The following is a 15,544-nucleotide window of genomic DNA, read 5'->3' as shown; positions in this document are numbered from 1 at the left end:
GACAGTGCTTAAATTCAGACATCTTTCTTTTGTTCCAGTTCTGCTATGGAGTAGTTTACCATAATTTAACTTCTACTTTATTTATTTTCAAGAAATTTTAACTTTCATTTTGAAAGCGTTTATTTACCCATGTTTTGCCACCAAATCTTTTGCTTATTTGTTCAGTGTCAACCATGAATTTTGAAATTAATGATATGGCTTTGTGTCTATCTCATTTGTCTGATGCCATTGTACAGGCCATAGCTGTAGGTGACTTGTAGAGGGATTTATTAACATTTATTCACAGGGAGACTGAGCATTATATGGGACAAACTTTGTCTTCTCTTATTGTTTCTCTTCCTCCTGAGGATTTCAATTGTTTCTTCCCCTGAAATTTTCGTACCTTCCCATAACCTGGATTTTATTTTTATGGTATATGATGTTTTGTCTGTTGCTCTTATTTTTATTACCCAAGTCTTGCCATTTGACATTATTCTTTCTACCAACCTTATTTAATTTTCCCTGTCCCTTCATGTTTGGGTTCATGCTGAGCATTTTGCTTCCAGTAATGGCATTTGGCCTACTCAGGCCTCAGATCACTCTGTTTTGTTATCATAGGGTGGACTGTCCTTATCCTGACCAACAGTTGTGGGGTTCAGTTCTGCCTTTTTGTAAATCTGTCATTCAGCTAGCAGGTGCCTGGTATTCCTTTTTTCATCTTACCATGACAACTATGTTGCAGTCCCTTTTCTTGATCCACCTCCTATTCAAGGCTCTTCACTATACACTAAGGAATTTTCTAGAAATGTTCTCTTCCTCCTCACTTTCATATTGGCCCACCTGTCATCTTTGGCTCTGGCCCTGCAGACATGGTTTCTTTGTCGTTGGGACCTTTCGCATCATGATGCCAAATTTTCACATACCTGGTTCTTTATCAATGGGGCCTTCATGTTGTCTCATTTTTAAAATGTTATGTTTTTGATACAGTTCTGGAGCCTTTGGAATAGAAGTTTGCTTTGGTTCAACAACAGTCAATCCTTTCTCTTCTGTTGGTCCATTTGGTCCCCTCGGTGTGGATTCCTGTATGTGGTGAGGGGACCTCCCAGGAAAGGTTCTGTTCTGTCTGGTTACCTTCTCTGGGATCTAAACATCCACCCACGTGTTTGCCGTGCGTGGCGACCCGTGAAGGGGAGGAGAGGATCCTGGTGGTTGAGGGGTCCAACCCTAACACTCCACTTTGGCCTCGAATTCCTGTAGACGGGCGGCGTTTGGGTGGCCCCCCTTGGGTCAATCGGCTGGTCCACTTGGGCTAGAGTCAACCAAGTACCAGTGTTGGAAGTTCTCAATGGGTGTTGTGGACATTGTACCTGATGCTGGTGTTTGGGTATAGTGCTCACGAAACCCTGGCGTTGCTGCATTGTCCTTGCATGACTTTGTAGTGCGTCCCCTTGTAGGGCTCCATGGTGGGTGGGGTCAGTGGGTACCGAAACTTTTCCTTTTTCCTATGGATCCTCCAAAAAATTTAAATAAAATTGTAAAAAAACAGTCAATGGGTAAGCGACCACGTCTTGAAGACTCTGAACAGCAATCTTCAACATCAGTAACACATGTACCTCATTTTCTTATATTACATTCTCTTTCGGAAAAACCTTTAGGGCAAATGTCCCCTTTTTTTTTATTCAGAAGGGACTAGAGGGACTTGCTGGCTCTCCAAAGTCAGTAAAGAAGCTTCGATCTGGTGACATATTGGTTGAAACATCCACATCCCAACACAGTGAACTCCTCTTGAATTCAAAGGCAATTGGGGATATACCAATTGAGGTTACACCTCATGCTACTTTGAATTCTTCACGAGGAGTTATTGTTGAAAGGGATTTGAAGAACGTTCCCGAGTCAGAGATTCTCGCTAGTCTCTCCACTCAAGGAGTTTCTGCAGTGAGGCACATCTCCACTCACAAAGATGGAGTTACACTGCCAACAAATACCCTCGTTTTAACATTTACTTCACCACTTGCACCTGCCACCATCAAGGTAGGTTATCTCATTTGCAGTGTTCGGCCATACATTCCAAACCCTCTTCGATGTTTCCAATGTCAGAGATTCGGCCACTCAAAGACATCTTGTCGTGGTTCCCTGACGTGCTCATTGTGGAGGCAAGGACCACGATGCCTATGACTGTGACATGAACCCACATTGCGTCAACTGCAATGGTTCTCACCCCTCTTACTTTCATTCTTGCCCAAAATGGTTGGAGGAAAAAGAGGTGCAGCATTTGAAAACGATACATAACATTAAATTGCTCAGAAATTGCAGTCCACCACTCCATCTCGGACATATGCTGCTGCACTTCATTCCACAACTACAGTGGGAGTGCAGACAGATCTCTGTGCCTCCAAGAGAATCGTTTTCAAAAAAAATGAAAAGCCTTTTGACCTCCGTGGTTAAAAATGTTGATGAATCGACTTCCACACCCATCTCTGTTCCTCCCATACCTTCCAACAAACCTCAAGATCCACGTCCTTCAGTTTCAAATACAGGCATTTCTTCTGATACATCTTTTTCTCCCACCACAAGAGACAAAACAATTATTCGTTCGCGTCCTCAGTCACTGGATTCCCCTTCCAATAACAAAAACCTGCCCACTCAACCCAGGGCAGGATCCATGGAGGTTGATAGACCTCCTCTGACTAAAGACAGTAAAGAAAAAAGATGTGGTCGTAAACTGAAGGGTTCCCCAGCCACTTCACCCACCCGTTCTTAAAAATAACCACCTTGATACAATGGATCTGTCAAGGTTTACGTTCTAATCTGGATGATATCAAAGCGCTGATTGCTTCCTACCATCCTGTTTGTCTTTCTTTACAAGAAACATTTCTCAAATCTGCTGATACAGTCTCCATTCGGCAGTTTTCTCTGTACAGAAATGACAGGTTGTGTGATGGTTGAGTACATGGAGGGGTGGCACTTTTGGTTGATCAGCATGTGTCCACCCTGTCTTTGTCACTTGACACAACCTTGGAGGCCGTAGCCATCCGTGTTTCCTTGGGTCATACCATCACTGTTTGTTCTCTGTACCTGTCCCCTGGAGAGACATATGATCAATCAGACCTTGATGCTCTCGTTGAACAGTTGTTGTCTCCATTTCTAATCCCGGGGGATTTTAATGGACATCATCCCCTCTGGGGAAGTGCTGTTATTGATGGGAGGGTTCGATCTGTAGAGCGGATGCTCTCTGATCACAATCTTTCTCTTTTCAATACTGGTTCTTCCACTTACTTCATGCACCTAGTCAGTCCTTTACCGCTATTGATCTCTCGGTTTGCTCCCCTTCATTATTCTCCCATTTTTCATGAAGGGTTGACAGTAATCCAATAGGCAGTGATCATTTTCCGATCTTTTTGAGAGAGACTGGCCGTGGTCGATGCCACCTTACCCGCGTGCCCCAGTGGAAGCTAAATCGGGCAGACTGGTCCACTTTCACTGCTCTCGCAGAACTTGATCCTGCCATCGTAAATCAGCCATCAATAGACGACTGTGTAGCAGCGGTAACTAACTGTATTATACAAGCAGCTGCTCAGTGTATTCCTAAAACCTCGACATGTTTTCCACGATATCCTCGTCCGTGGTGGAATCCTGCTTGCCACTTAGCACGGGAGGCTCAAAAACGGGCCTGGGATACTTTTCATAGATATCCCACACTTTCAAACCATGTTGCTTTCCAACGGGCCCGTGCACATGCTAGGTGGGTAAGACGTCAAAGCCAGAAGGAATCTTGGATTAAGTTCACAACTAGCATATCTTCTACCACCAGTTCCAAGATCATATGGGACAGGATTCGAAAGGTTAATGGGCACTACAATTCTGTCCCCCTTTCAATCTTACTCTCTGATGGTCAGGAGGTGACTGATGTCCGGAGCATCGCCGACACTCTAGGTGAAAGCTTTTGCCGGGTATCTTGCACTTCTGCTTGTTCCTCCACCTTCCTGGCCATCAATCAAGACTCAGGCAGAGCAATCACCTCTTTCCTTTCGAATTGACTGTTTCTTTGACTATAATTGTCCCTTTACCCTGGTGGAACTGAAAATGGCCCTTCATTGGTCTGCCAGTACATCTGTTGGATCTGATGATATTCATTATGACATGCTGCACCATCTATCTCCTGCTTCTCTTGATGTCCTTCTGATTGTCTTCAACCGGATCTGGCAGGAGAATGTTTTTCCTGATGCCTGGCACCAGGCTATTATATTACCTTTCTCTAAGCCAGGGAAAGATCCCAAGATTCCTTCAAACTACTGTCCAATTGCTTTGACGAGCTGTCTCTGTAAGACCTTAGAAAGGATGGTTAATGCTCGTCTTGTTTGGTTCCTTGAATCAAACAACCTCCTCTCGCCCACCCAGTGTGGGTTCCGTCGACAGCACTCCACCACAGACCACCTAATTCGTCTTGAAACATCTATCAGAGAAGCCTTTCTCCACTGCCAACATCTTGTATCAATATTCTTTGACATAGAGAAGGCTTACGACACAACATGGAGGTATGGCGTTTTGCGAGACCTCCATACATATGGGTTTCGTGGCCATCTACCCATATTTATTAAAAATTCTTTAATGGACAGGAGATTCCAAGTTCGTGTGGGTTTGACACTTTCCCGTTCTTTTGTACAGGAACTTGGAGTCCCTCAAGGCTGTGTATTGAGTGTCACACTTTTCAGTATAAAGATAAATGCCATCACTGAACAACTCTCTCTCACTGTTGCGAATGGGCTGTATGTCTACGACTTTCACATCTCATGTCAGTCGTCAAACATGAGATATATTGAGAGGCAACTACAAACTGCCCTCAATCGTGTACGGAAGTGGACTCTGGCGAACGGCTTTAATTTCTCTCTCTCTAAAACCATATGCATGCACTTATGCCGTCGACGAGGTATTCACCCTGATCCTGAACTTCATATCGGTGAAGTTTTGCTGCCAGTGGTCCCGGAGACCAAGTTCTTGGGGCTTATCTTTGATCGTAAACTGACCTTTATACCACACTTAAAGCATCTTCGGGTCGAAAGCACAAGAGCACTGAACATCCTCCGTGTCCTCTCTTCTACCAGTTGGGGGGCAGATCGCTGTTGAATGTTAAAGGTATATTGTGCTCTTATTCGATCGAAACTCGACTATGGATCAATGGTCTATGGCTCTGCCAGACCCTTGGCCTTAAAGATGCTGGACCCCATCCATCACCAAGGACTTCGACTCTGCACTGGGGCTTTCCGTACCTCTCCAGTTCAAAGCATATACATTGAATCTCATGAACCTTCTCTACACCTTCGCCGTTTGCAACTATCTTTACAATATACTTCGAAACTTCGTTCCTTACCAAAACATCTCACCTGGGAATGTGTTTTTCTTCCTTGGTGGGCAGTACGTTTTCAGAACAGACGATCTGTCATTGCTCCATTTGGCCTTCGCATCCGGGTGCAATTGGATGAATTGGGTCTGTCCTTGGATAACATTGCAGATTCTGCAGGTCAGCCCTTCCCACCATGGCTTATTACAGCCCCCAAATGTGACTTTTCTTTCAGTCACCTAAAAAAGGCAGATACTCCAGATTGGAAGTACCGTCTTTTATTCAATGAATATCTTTCAAACAATCATTCAGTTCCCATTTATACAGATGGTTCCAAATCAGGTAATTCAGTGGGCTCTGCTATGGTTTGCTGTGGTTCAGTAGTTGCGCGCAGAATCCTCTCTACAGCTTCTGTGTTCACTGCTGAACTGTATGCCATACCTCTTGCCCTGGATCATATTGCAGCTGAGCAGTACTCCAACTGCACTATTTATACTGATTCGCTTTGTTCTATATATGCCTTGGAATCGCTACACTGTGGCTCACATCCTATTCTCGCTGATATTCAAAACCGACTGGTCCATTTCTCATTAACAGCTACTTCAATCCAGTTTTTCTGGATACCAGGCCATGTTGGTATTCACGGGAACGAGCTTGCAGACATGGCAACTAAATCTGTGTGCTCCAGCACCATCACCCCTATGCCTATTCCGTACATGGACTATGGTCTTGTCTTCAAGGCTCGGCTCCGTGCCAGCTGGCAGTCCACTTGGAGTGAGCAACGCGACAACAAACTTTATCAAATCAAACCCTATATTGGACTTTGGTCATCTAGCTTCCGTAAAGTTCGGAAGGAGGAAGTTGTTCTCACTAGGCTACGCATTGGTCACAATTTTTTAACTCATCATTTTCTTTTATCTGGAACTGATGCACCAATGTGTAGTTTGTGTAACACTCAAAACACTATCAGCCACGTTTTACTTTCTTGCCATCGTTACAATTCTCAACGACGGCAATATTTTGAACATATTTTTTTCCAGGGTCAGTCTGTAACATTGGACAGTGTTATTGGTAATGGTGACTCTGTCCACCTTGATAACGTTTTTAATTTTTTAATGGCCATTAATCTTTTTAATCTCATTTAAGTCTTGGATATTTATTTATTACACCTTTTTAATTGTGGTTCCTTTTTTACAGTTTTAATCTCTCTCATTCAATTTGACATTGGACAATGGCCAGAATATTAAATAACTCAACACCAGGACTGGAAAGGCCAACTTCAGGTGACTGACGCTACTGTTTGAACTATTCGTTTGAACTACTCGTTAGTCGTCCTGGCGAGTTGTTATTATAATTTTGCTGCATATCATTTCACACTTTTACTACTTTACCTTTTAGTACTGGCCATATTGACTCATAACCTGGAACCAGGACTGGAAAGATCAACTTCAGGTGACTGACGGTGGTTTTTATACTTACCTGTTAGTCTTCCTGGCGGGTTATGATCATTACCATTCTACTACAGGTAGTCCTTTACAACTTTGTTGACTGGATGTCAACATTGGTTTTTGTGCCGTTTTCTGTTTTAATTGCCGTTTTGCTTTTATCTTCAATTACTTTTACAAATTTTACTCCATTTACTTGACTTTTATCTTTTTTACTGGACATTTGGCTACTCATTATTACGATTTTGCTATGTGTCTTTTAAAACTTCTATTCTTTTACATTTTGATACTGGCTGCTATGACACATAACCCGGAACCAGGACTGGAAAGGCCAACTTCAGGTGACTGACAGTGGTTCTTGAACGTATCTGTTAGTCTTCCTGGCAGGTTATGATCATTACCATTTTGCTAGAGTAAATACCTTACAACTTCTTATACTCTGCTGTCTCTCTTAACATTGTAGACTAGGTTCAACATTGGTTTTATACTTTTTTGTTTTACCTTCATTTCCATTTATGTCTTTTACTACATTTACTTTATTTTTACATTTTTACCGGATGTTTGGCACAGATAGCCTCGCTGCTTTGTGCCATAAAACACTAAATCAATCAATCAATCAATGGTCCATTTGGAGCAAAGCATTTCACCAATTCCTGTCTCTCAACCTTCCCTTTCTCAGTGTGATAGCCTTTGTTCATCATTTGAGCATTTTTATGTGTGTGTTTTGGTTCATAAAGAATTGTCAGAAGGTTTTGTCATCCCATTTCTCAGATTCCTTATAGTCGGTAATTTCCTCATATCCACAGTTTTAGGGCTTGAGATAAGGATATGATCCTCTTCCTACCCCTATCTGGATGTCATTACCCAATAGCAAGGTTTTTTGATATAGTTCACTCACTCAAGTTTTACACATTTTCCTTCCTTGATTTCTTTATTTATGTGATTGAGATCACTCTCCTGACCTGCCTCTTATACTCAAATTTGTACCCTTCCTTTTCCACCACGTTTGTTCATACCTGTTAACGATTAGAAGATACTTTATTCAGGAATGGTATAATGCTCCTTCTCAGATCATTTGACCTGTTTCTCTCATATAAATGGTTATCCTTTGGACACTTTGAATAGTACATCTGTTTTTCCTTCACACCAGCCCCTCCTTTTCAATGTGGGATTTTAGCTAATTTTGTGAGAAAAGGAAGGTACCATATTGGAAGTTATGATTTTCCTAAACTGAAAATTTCTTGATAGATACTTCTCACACTTACCATCCTCCCCAAAATCTTCTGGTGCTTGTCATCTGCCAAAGATCAAAGTGACAGTTTGGTAATGCCACAAAGAGGGAGTCACATGCATCACATGATGGTGGTGTTCTCCTCTTAGTGAGAGATGAAGCATGTTGATTTGCATGAGAGACATCTTGGAATCTTTAATTTCAGTAGGAAAGTATGTGGAAGGCTTATGGCATACATTGTAAAAAAAAAAAAAAAGTTTGCATATAGATAGTGGCACAAAATAGGAACAACTAGTCTTATGATGAGAGGGAAGCACCTATGGGAAGTATATTTTTAGCTTAAGAAAATTATACCTTGCATAGATTAGCTAATCTAGTACTACTACTATGAGTACTATCTTACTTATATTCATGATGTTAGGAAAACACATAGGTTCAAAAAGTCGTGATAGTCTGTCCATAAAGAAGAAAGATCCACCTTCAAAAGCACTTGGGTTATAGGGTTTTTATTTAATATCTAACTTGCATTTATTTTAATATTATTTCAATCACATCATTTCATATCTCAGTATTATAAGAAAGGGGAAACAGTTATTACTATATTCAAGAAGGAGTTAATACACAAAAGTTTGTAAAAACATAATAATGGAAATAGCTGTCAAATAGCCTTGCATTAAAAGTTCACAAAATAAAAACATAATGATCTAAGATTTACCAATATGTACATCTATCTGACACAGTGACAAAAATTCCTGTGCATGTGCATCTATCTGTGCCAAGTTGGTATGGCAGTGTAACAGGTCTGCCATTTCAAAAAGATTATACAACTAACTTCTATAAATATGTAAATATCAGGTGCTTTGAATAAATTTTGAAATATGTTTATTCATGATAATAAAATTGTTAAACTTGCTGTATTTGAACACAACAGGTAGTAGTAAGTTACATTAGAATTACTCTAAATATGTTATGCCTTAAGTAAATGAACAGTAAGAATGTACAATTATTGAATTGTTTGTCAACTCATTTTGCAGTGTGCTGATTTTAGCACAGAAATGAACATAATCTAGATAACAATCTAGAAACACTATCTTTGTAGGCTTAACACTAAAGTTTATAAACAAATGTTTATAGTAATATACTTCAATTATAATGGATTTACTGTGTAACAATAAAATTCAGTTAATAATATCATTATGTGTATCAACTATAAAATACCTATTTCCCACAAATATATTTTAACACTTTTTAGGAAAACTCGAGACGTCCAAAGAGCACATCCTCGCTGACATATACAATACTTGCTGTATGAGTTAATGTGGAAATGAAAACTGTTCACTAAGTTTTTTGAAAATGACCACTCTAGTGGAAGAATTCCCATCAAGTGAAACAGAAACTTCATCTACTAATGAGCCAGTTTCTGAAGACAAGGATACAAACAGAGATTTGTTGGGGAATCCTTCAGTGCTTCTCAAGTGCGAAATATGTAGCAAAGTGTTTATTTCATCAAGTTTTCTCATTTGCCACATGGGAATCTATCACAAAGGTAAATGAGATTTTTGTACAAAATTATTTTATGTACCAACTGTTGTTTAAATTTAAATCTGAATGTATTACCAGCAATAATTCAAATCAACTATTATATGTGCATACAACAGAAAAACAATATACAAACAAAAAGGAACCATTTAGTCCTTCAAGGATGTCCCAAGATATTCCCACACAAAGAAATATAATTAAACTCTACATTTATATTTCTGGAAATCATTGATTCCCCTTTGAATCTCTTCAAGTTCTTGACTATACTACTTTTAATGAGAAACCACTCCATATATTAATCATCCTGTTAGAAAAATTAAACTGGCTGACTAAAACCTTTTTTTATTTTTTATTTTAAATTTGTGTCCATTCATACTGTTGTCTTCAGAATTTGGATTGAAAAATTGAAGGCATCTTATTTATCCTCTCAGTGTGGATTCCTATAGGTGGCGAGGGGGGGGACCTCCAAGAGAAGGTTCTGTTCTTTCAGTTTACCTCCTCTGGGATCTAAACATTCACCCACGTGTTTGTCATGCATTGCAACCCATAAAGGGGAGGAGAGGATCCTGGTGGTTGAGGGTCCAACCCCAACACACCACTTTGGCCTTGAATTTCTTTAAAGAGACGACCTTGGATGGCCCCCAGGGTTAATCAGGTGGTCCACTTGGGTTAGGGTCAACCAAGTACCAGTGGTGTATGTTCTCAACAGGTGTTGTGGATATTGTATCTGATGTTGGTGTTTGGGTATAGTGTTCACAAAGCCCTGACGTTGCTACAGTGGCCTTGCTTGGCTCTGTGGGCACCAAAGTATTCTTTCTTTATTATGGATCCCTCAAATAAAAATTTAAATAAAATAGTGAAAAAACAGTCCATAGGTTCACAACTACATCTTAAAGATTCTGAACAGCAATCTTCGACCTCTGTAACACCCGTACCTCATTTTAATATATAACATTATCTTTCAGACAGATATTTAGGGCATATGTCTCCCTTTTTTATTCAGAAAAAACTAGAAGGGCTTACTGGCTCTCTTAAGCCAGTCAGAAAGTTTTGCTCAGGTGGCATATTGGTGGAAACATTCACTTCTAAACACAGTGAACTCCTCTTGCATTTAAAGACCATTGGGGATATACTCATTGAGGTTACTCCCTATGCTACTTTGAATTCATCAGGGGGGGGTTATTGTTGAGAGGGATTTGAAGAACATCCCCATGTCAGAGATCGTTGCTGGTTTCTTCACTCAAGGAGTTTTTTCAATGACACATTTCCACACACAAAGATGGAATTATGATGCCAAGGAATGTCTTAATTTTGAGGTTTACATCCCCACATCCATCTGTGACCATCAAGGCAGGTTATCTTAACTGCAATGTATGGTCATATATTTTAAACCCTCTCAAATGTTTTCCAGTGTCAGTGGTTTGGATGCTCAAAGACATCATACCGTAATTCCTCAACATGGGCTCATTATAGTAGCAAAGACCATGATGCCTATGAGTGTGAAACAGACCATTGCATTAATTGTCATGGCTCTCACCCATCCTACTTTCGTTCTTGCCCTAAGTTAGTGGATGAAAGGGAGGTACAGCATTTGAAAATAATTAAAAACATTTCTAACCCTGAGGCTCAAAAGTTACTATCCACCACTTCACCCCATAGGTATGGTGCTACACTTCGTTCCACTTATACGGGTGGTTTGAAATCAGGTGGCTCTGTGGGTTCTGCCATAGTTTGTTGTGGTTTGGTTGTTGCACACAGAATCCCCTCTACAGTTTCTGTATTGACTGCTGAATTGTATGCCATTTCTTTTGCCCTGGATCACATAGAAGCTATGCAGTACATGAACTGTACTATTTATACTGACTTGTTTAGCTCCCTATCGGCCCTGGAATCACTTCACGTTAGTTCTCACCCTGTTCTTGCTGATATTCAAAATCGACTGGCCCATTTCTCTTTGACATCTACTTATATACAGTTCTTCTGGATACCAGGCTATATTGACATTTGCCGGAACGAGCTTGCCAACACCACAACTAAGTCTGTCTGCTCTGGCGCTATCACAGCTGTGCCTCTTCCATACATGGACTATAGTCCTGTATTCAAGGCTTGGCTACATGCCAGTTGGCAGTTCACTTGGAGTGAGCAATGTGAAAAGTTTTTATCGATAAAACCCTCTATTGAACTTTGGCTATCTTGTTGCCATAAGGATCAGAAAGAGGAAGTTGTCCTAACTAGACTATACATTGGTCACAGTTTTTTCACTCATTGTTTTCTTTTATCTGCGACTGATGCACCAATGTGTGGTCTGTGTGACTCAGGTTACAATTAGCTCACTTTTTACTGTCATGTCAAGGTTATAACTCTCAACGACAGCACCGTTTTAGACATATTTTGTCCCAGGGTTTATCCCTGACGTTGGATGGTGTCATTGGCAATGGTGGCACTGTCCACCTTATAGATGTTTTTACTTTTTCAAAGGCCATTGGCCTTTTTAATGCTATCTGAGCTTAATTCATAAATTATACTTTATTTTGTTTTTTAACGTGATTTCTTTTTATGAATTAAAGAAAAATTAGTTCAACATGAAATTAGAAAATGGCCGTGATATAAAATAACTCAAAACCAGGACTGGAAAGGCCAACTTCAGGTGACTAACGCTGATGTTTGAACTTACCCGTTAGTCATCTTGACAAGTTATAATAATTAAAATTATATCAACAGAAAGTCTTTTAAAAGTTGTATTACTTTACTTTCTCTCTTACTGCTGTAAACTAGATTTAAAAATTGAATTTAATGCTATTTAAATTTTTAATTCAAAATTAAACTTTATTTTGTTTTAACATGATTCCTTTTTACAAATTTTAGTAGTTTTACTTTACTTTTAATTTTTTTTACAGGTTTGGTGCAGATAGTCTAGTTGCTTTGTGCTATAAAACTCCAATCAACCTTATTTATACTTAAATAAAAATGTAAAATTGAGTTAGATCATATCTTTTTTCTCAACATAGTAAAGTTAAGAGATCTTAACCTATCCCCAGGTTTTTATCTTATTGGTTCTTTGTATAACCTGGTAAACTAAGATAGAGGTCAAAGTTATATGATGGAATCTCTGTGAGCAACCTCAACTAGTGAGATGTGTAAATAAATTCTTAAATTTCTCGACTTGATCAATATATCTATTTTAAAAAATATTTCAAAAGTCACTTCTGCTATTAAGGTAATCACATTCAGGAAACAGGTAGACACAATGTTTTAAATCTGTATATACACCAATTTTACCATGCAAAAAATAAGGTACATATGATATGTTTTGATGGTTCAATGATCACACAATTTGATACCTATAACATAGGTATAAAAGACATTGTCCAAAATTATATCCAAGTAGTTTTGAACAAGTGACACACATGGTCAAATTGTTTTACACAACTTCATAATATCCATTGGTTTCCTGAATGCAATTTTGTAAACAACAGTAGTAAGTGACTTTTTTGCATACTCATCATCCTAAAATTCTGTTGGCTTAACTACTATTACCAGAGCATTGCCTAGATATCTTGAGTACTTTATTTACCACTTTGTCAACATTTCTTTCTCTAGTGTTGCTAATGAACTTCGTAATCACACTACATGATATATACAGAATGGGTATAACATCCATTGTCCAAAATCACCTTTAAGCAGTTTTGAACAAGTTATTACTGCAAAGTGTACACTGTCTTCCACGTGGTCAAATAAATCTTTGTAGAGTTTCAAATTATCTGTTGGTTTCCTGAATATGGTTTTATGAACAGCAGAAGTGACATTTTAAACATTCAATACACCCTAAAATTCTGTTAGCTACTATCACCAAAGCATTGCTTAGATCAGTGGTTCCCAAATTTGTCACTGCATAACTGTAGAAAGTAATCAATTTTATTTAGGCCATTGTGGTCTTATTATCTTAACACAAGATGACAAAGTAGAGTAAGTGGGTAATTCCCATATGCCCAGTGACACTAGCATGGCTTCAGCTTTTTCTCTTGTTTTAATACAGTTCTCAATTCAACCTTTTATTGATTTTGTGCATGCATGGTCCCTCTGGTATGGCTTTAGTTTTTGTTTTTTTGACACAGTGATTGATGTAGTGGTGTTTTGAACATGTGTTTGATTTATAAAACCATGTTTTCACCTGTGCCAAAGTGCCAGTTGCCTTATTAGTACTTTTTTAATAGCATCTCTAAAGTTAAAATAGACAGATTCATTTCAAGAAACATGTCTTTGTAAGTAGCAACAGTGACAATTTTGCTAATACTATTTGAGCAATTTTATACCACCACCTTGTAAGATTTCTAAGCAAAAGGCTTGTCGAAAGCATATGGACAGTTACTGAGTCTTGGACTAGGGAGAGACTGTCCTCTACCACTGTGTGTTGTTTGCAGCAAAAAACTTTCGAAGGACACCATGATTCCTAGCAAATTGAAAAGACATCTAATCACTAAACATGCAAATCTTGAGAATAAAGATTTGAACTATTTCAAAAGCGTTCCCCGATAGTACAGCAGTAAGTCTACGGATTTACAATGCTAAAATCAGGGGTTCGATTCCCCTTGGTGGACTCAGCAGATAGCCCAATGTGGCTTTGCTATAAGAAAACACACCCACATTTCAAAAGGTTAGTGAAACAACAATCAAATTTGACAGGTGTACTCAAGAACATCTGGGGTCATATGTATATGTAACATAGCACCACTATTGCTTCCATTGTGTCACTCGTATATGATGGGAGTTTAGCAATTTGGTTCTGTCATCAGATTTTGTGCTCATAGATACAGTGAATGCCATGTTTTGAACTGTGTTCATATCCATTTACACGTTAAGGGGACTAATCTTTAGCTCAGGTGCTCAGGTAACACAAACAGGTGGTTTTTTGGTTGGGAGGGAGAATGCAGCCCCCTTATTATGGTACCTACAGAAGAAATTGTGGTTCAAAACCCTTCAGTAGAGCACAGTTGCTTTATACTAGCCTTTTACTTCTTCACATGCAAGTCTGACTCTTTTACATATGTAACAGTTTCTTTCACAGTGTGTCATTCAAAATTTAATTATTTTTTATCAGTGTATGTCAGTAAACTTATAAATCTAATTTGTATATTATCTAATATTTATCTTATTAATTTTTTACTTCTCAGCCATTTTTAAACTGTTGAATCATTTTAACATGCTATTAATCTTCCTATTTTCATTTGTTATTTTCACATTTCATAAGTAATTTTCAAATTACCCTTGATTTCATATGATAGATGGTATCCATAATGTGGAGATATAAGGCATTATTTGATTTGCTGTACCGTTTTCTGTAGCTTCTCTTCTTCAAAACTCATCAGCATAGTGTGGATCAGCAAACCAATATTTTCAGTTTTTGCCTTTGGTCTGCAGCATAATCATGAATATCTAATAAGAAATTTGGTGCAATGCCACAGTATTATTCACACATCTAACTTATTATAGGTTACAATTTGGTAAGCTTAAAATAACTCAACCCATAAGTGTCAAATAATGCAATTAGGTAACTGTAAATTATAAATGAAATATAATTTAAAAGAAATCTATGTTTTATTTAAAACTTAAGTAGCTAGAGTGATGGAGGAGTGTGCCAGCCATTTGTTTTCCCTCTAGCTAGCAGTTCAAAATTAGTGACAGTGGTGGATAGTCTTAGTTGCTTTGCAATAACAAAGACAGAAGAAGCAATTTTATTGGTAACAGGAATTAAACCCAAAATCCTCAATTCATGACGCACCTCCCCCACCCATCATTATATAGCTTTGTGCTTAAAGATAAACAAATGTAACAGTAATGTAGAATTGTTGCCTGAAACCATTGGTACTTGGTGAAACTCCATAATTACAGAATTGAAGAAAAACAAGACAATTGAAGATTTCAGAAATGCATAATTTATTACGAACATTGTTTTGCCAGTAAAGGCATCATCAGTTACAGACCGAAATGTCTTGTAGCAAGGTTTACATATAT

General features: G+C 38.7%; 1 protein-coding gene across 9 annotated transcripts in view; it reads left to right on the top strand.

Annotated features, from left to right (window-relative positions):
• Positions 1-15,544, top strand: part of LOC143232843 (uncharacterized) — a 38,671-nt gene that overhangs the window by 13,419 nt on the left and 9,708 nt on the right. For all 9 annotated transcript variants that reach the window (XM_076468787.1, XM_076468781.1, XM_076468784.1 and 6 more), the window contains one exon: positions 9,246-9,539. In XM_076468787.1, coding sequence (XP_076324902.1) covers positions 9,347-9,539 — 193 coding nt within the window. In that variant the 5' untranslated portion in view covers positions 9,246-9,346. The remainder of the gene's footprint in view (positions 1-9,245; positions 9,540-15,544) is intronic.

The sequence above is a fragment of the Tachypleus tridentatus genome, chromosome 11 (genome assembly GCF_004210375.1).
Source record: "Tachypleus tridentatus isolate NWPU-2018 chromosome 11, ASM421037v1, whole genome shotgun sequence".
NCBI classification, from domain to species: Eukaryota; Metazoa; Arthropoda; class Merostomata; order Xiphosura; family Limulidae; genus Tachypleus; species Tachypleus tridentatus.
Note: the sequence above shows the minus strand (reverse complement) of the source record. Positions and strands in the feature narration are given on the sequence as shown.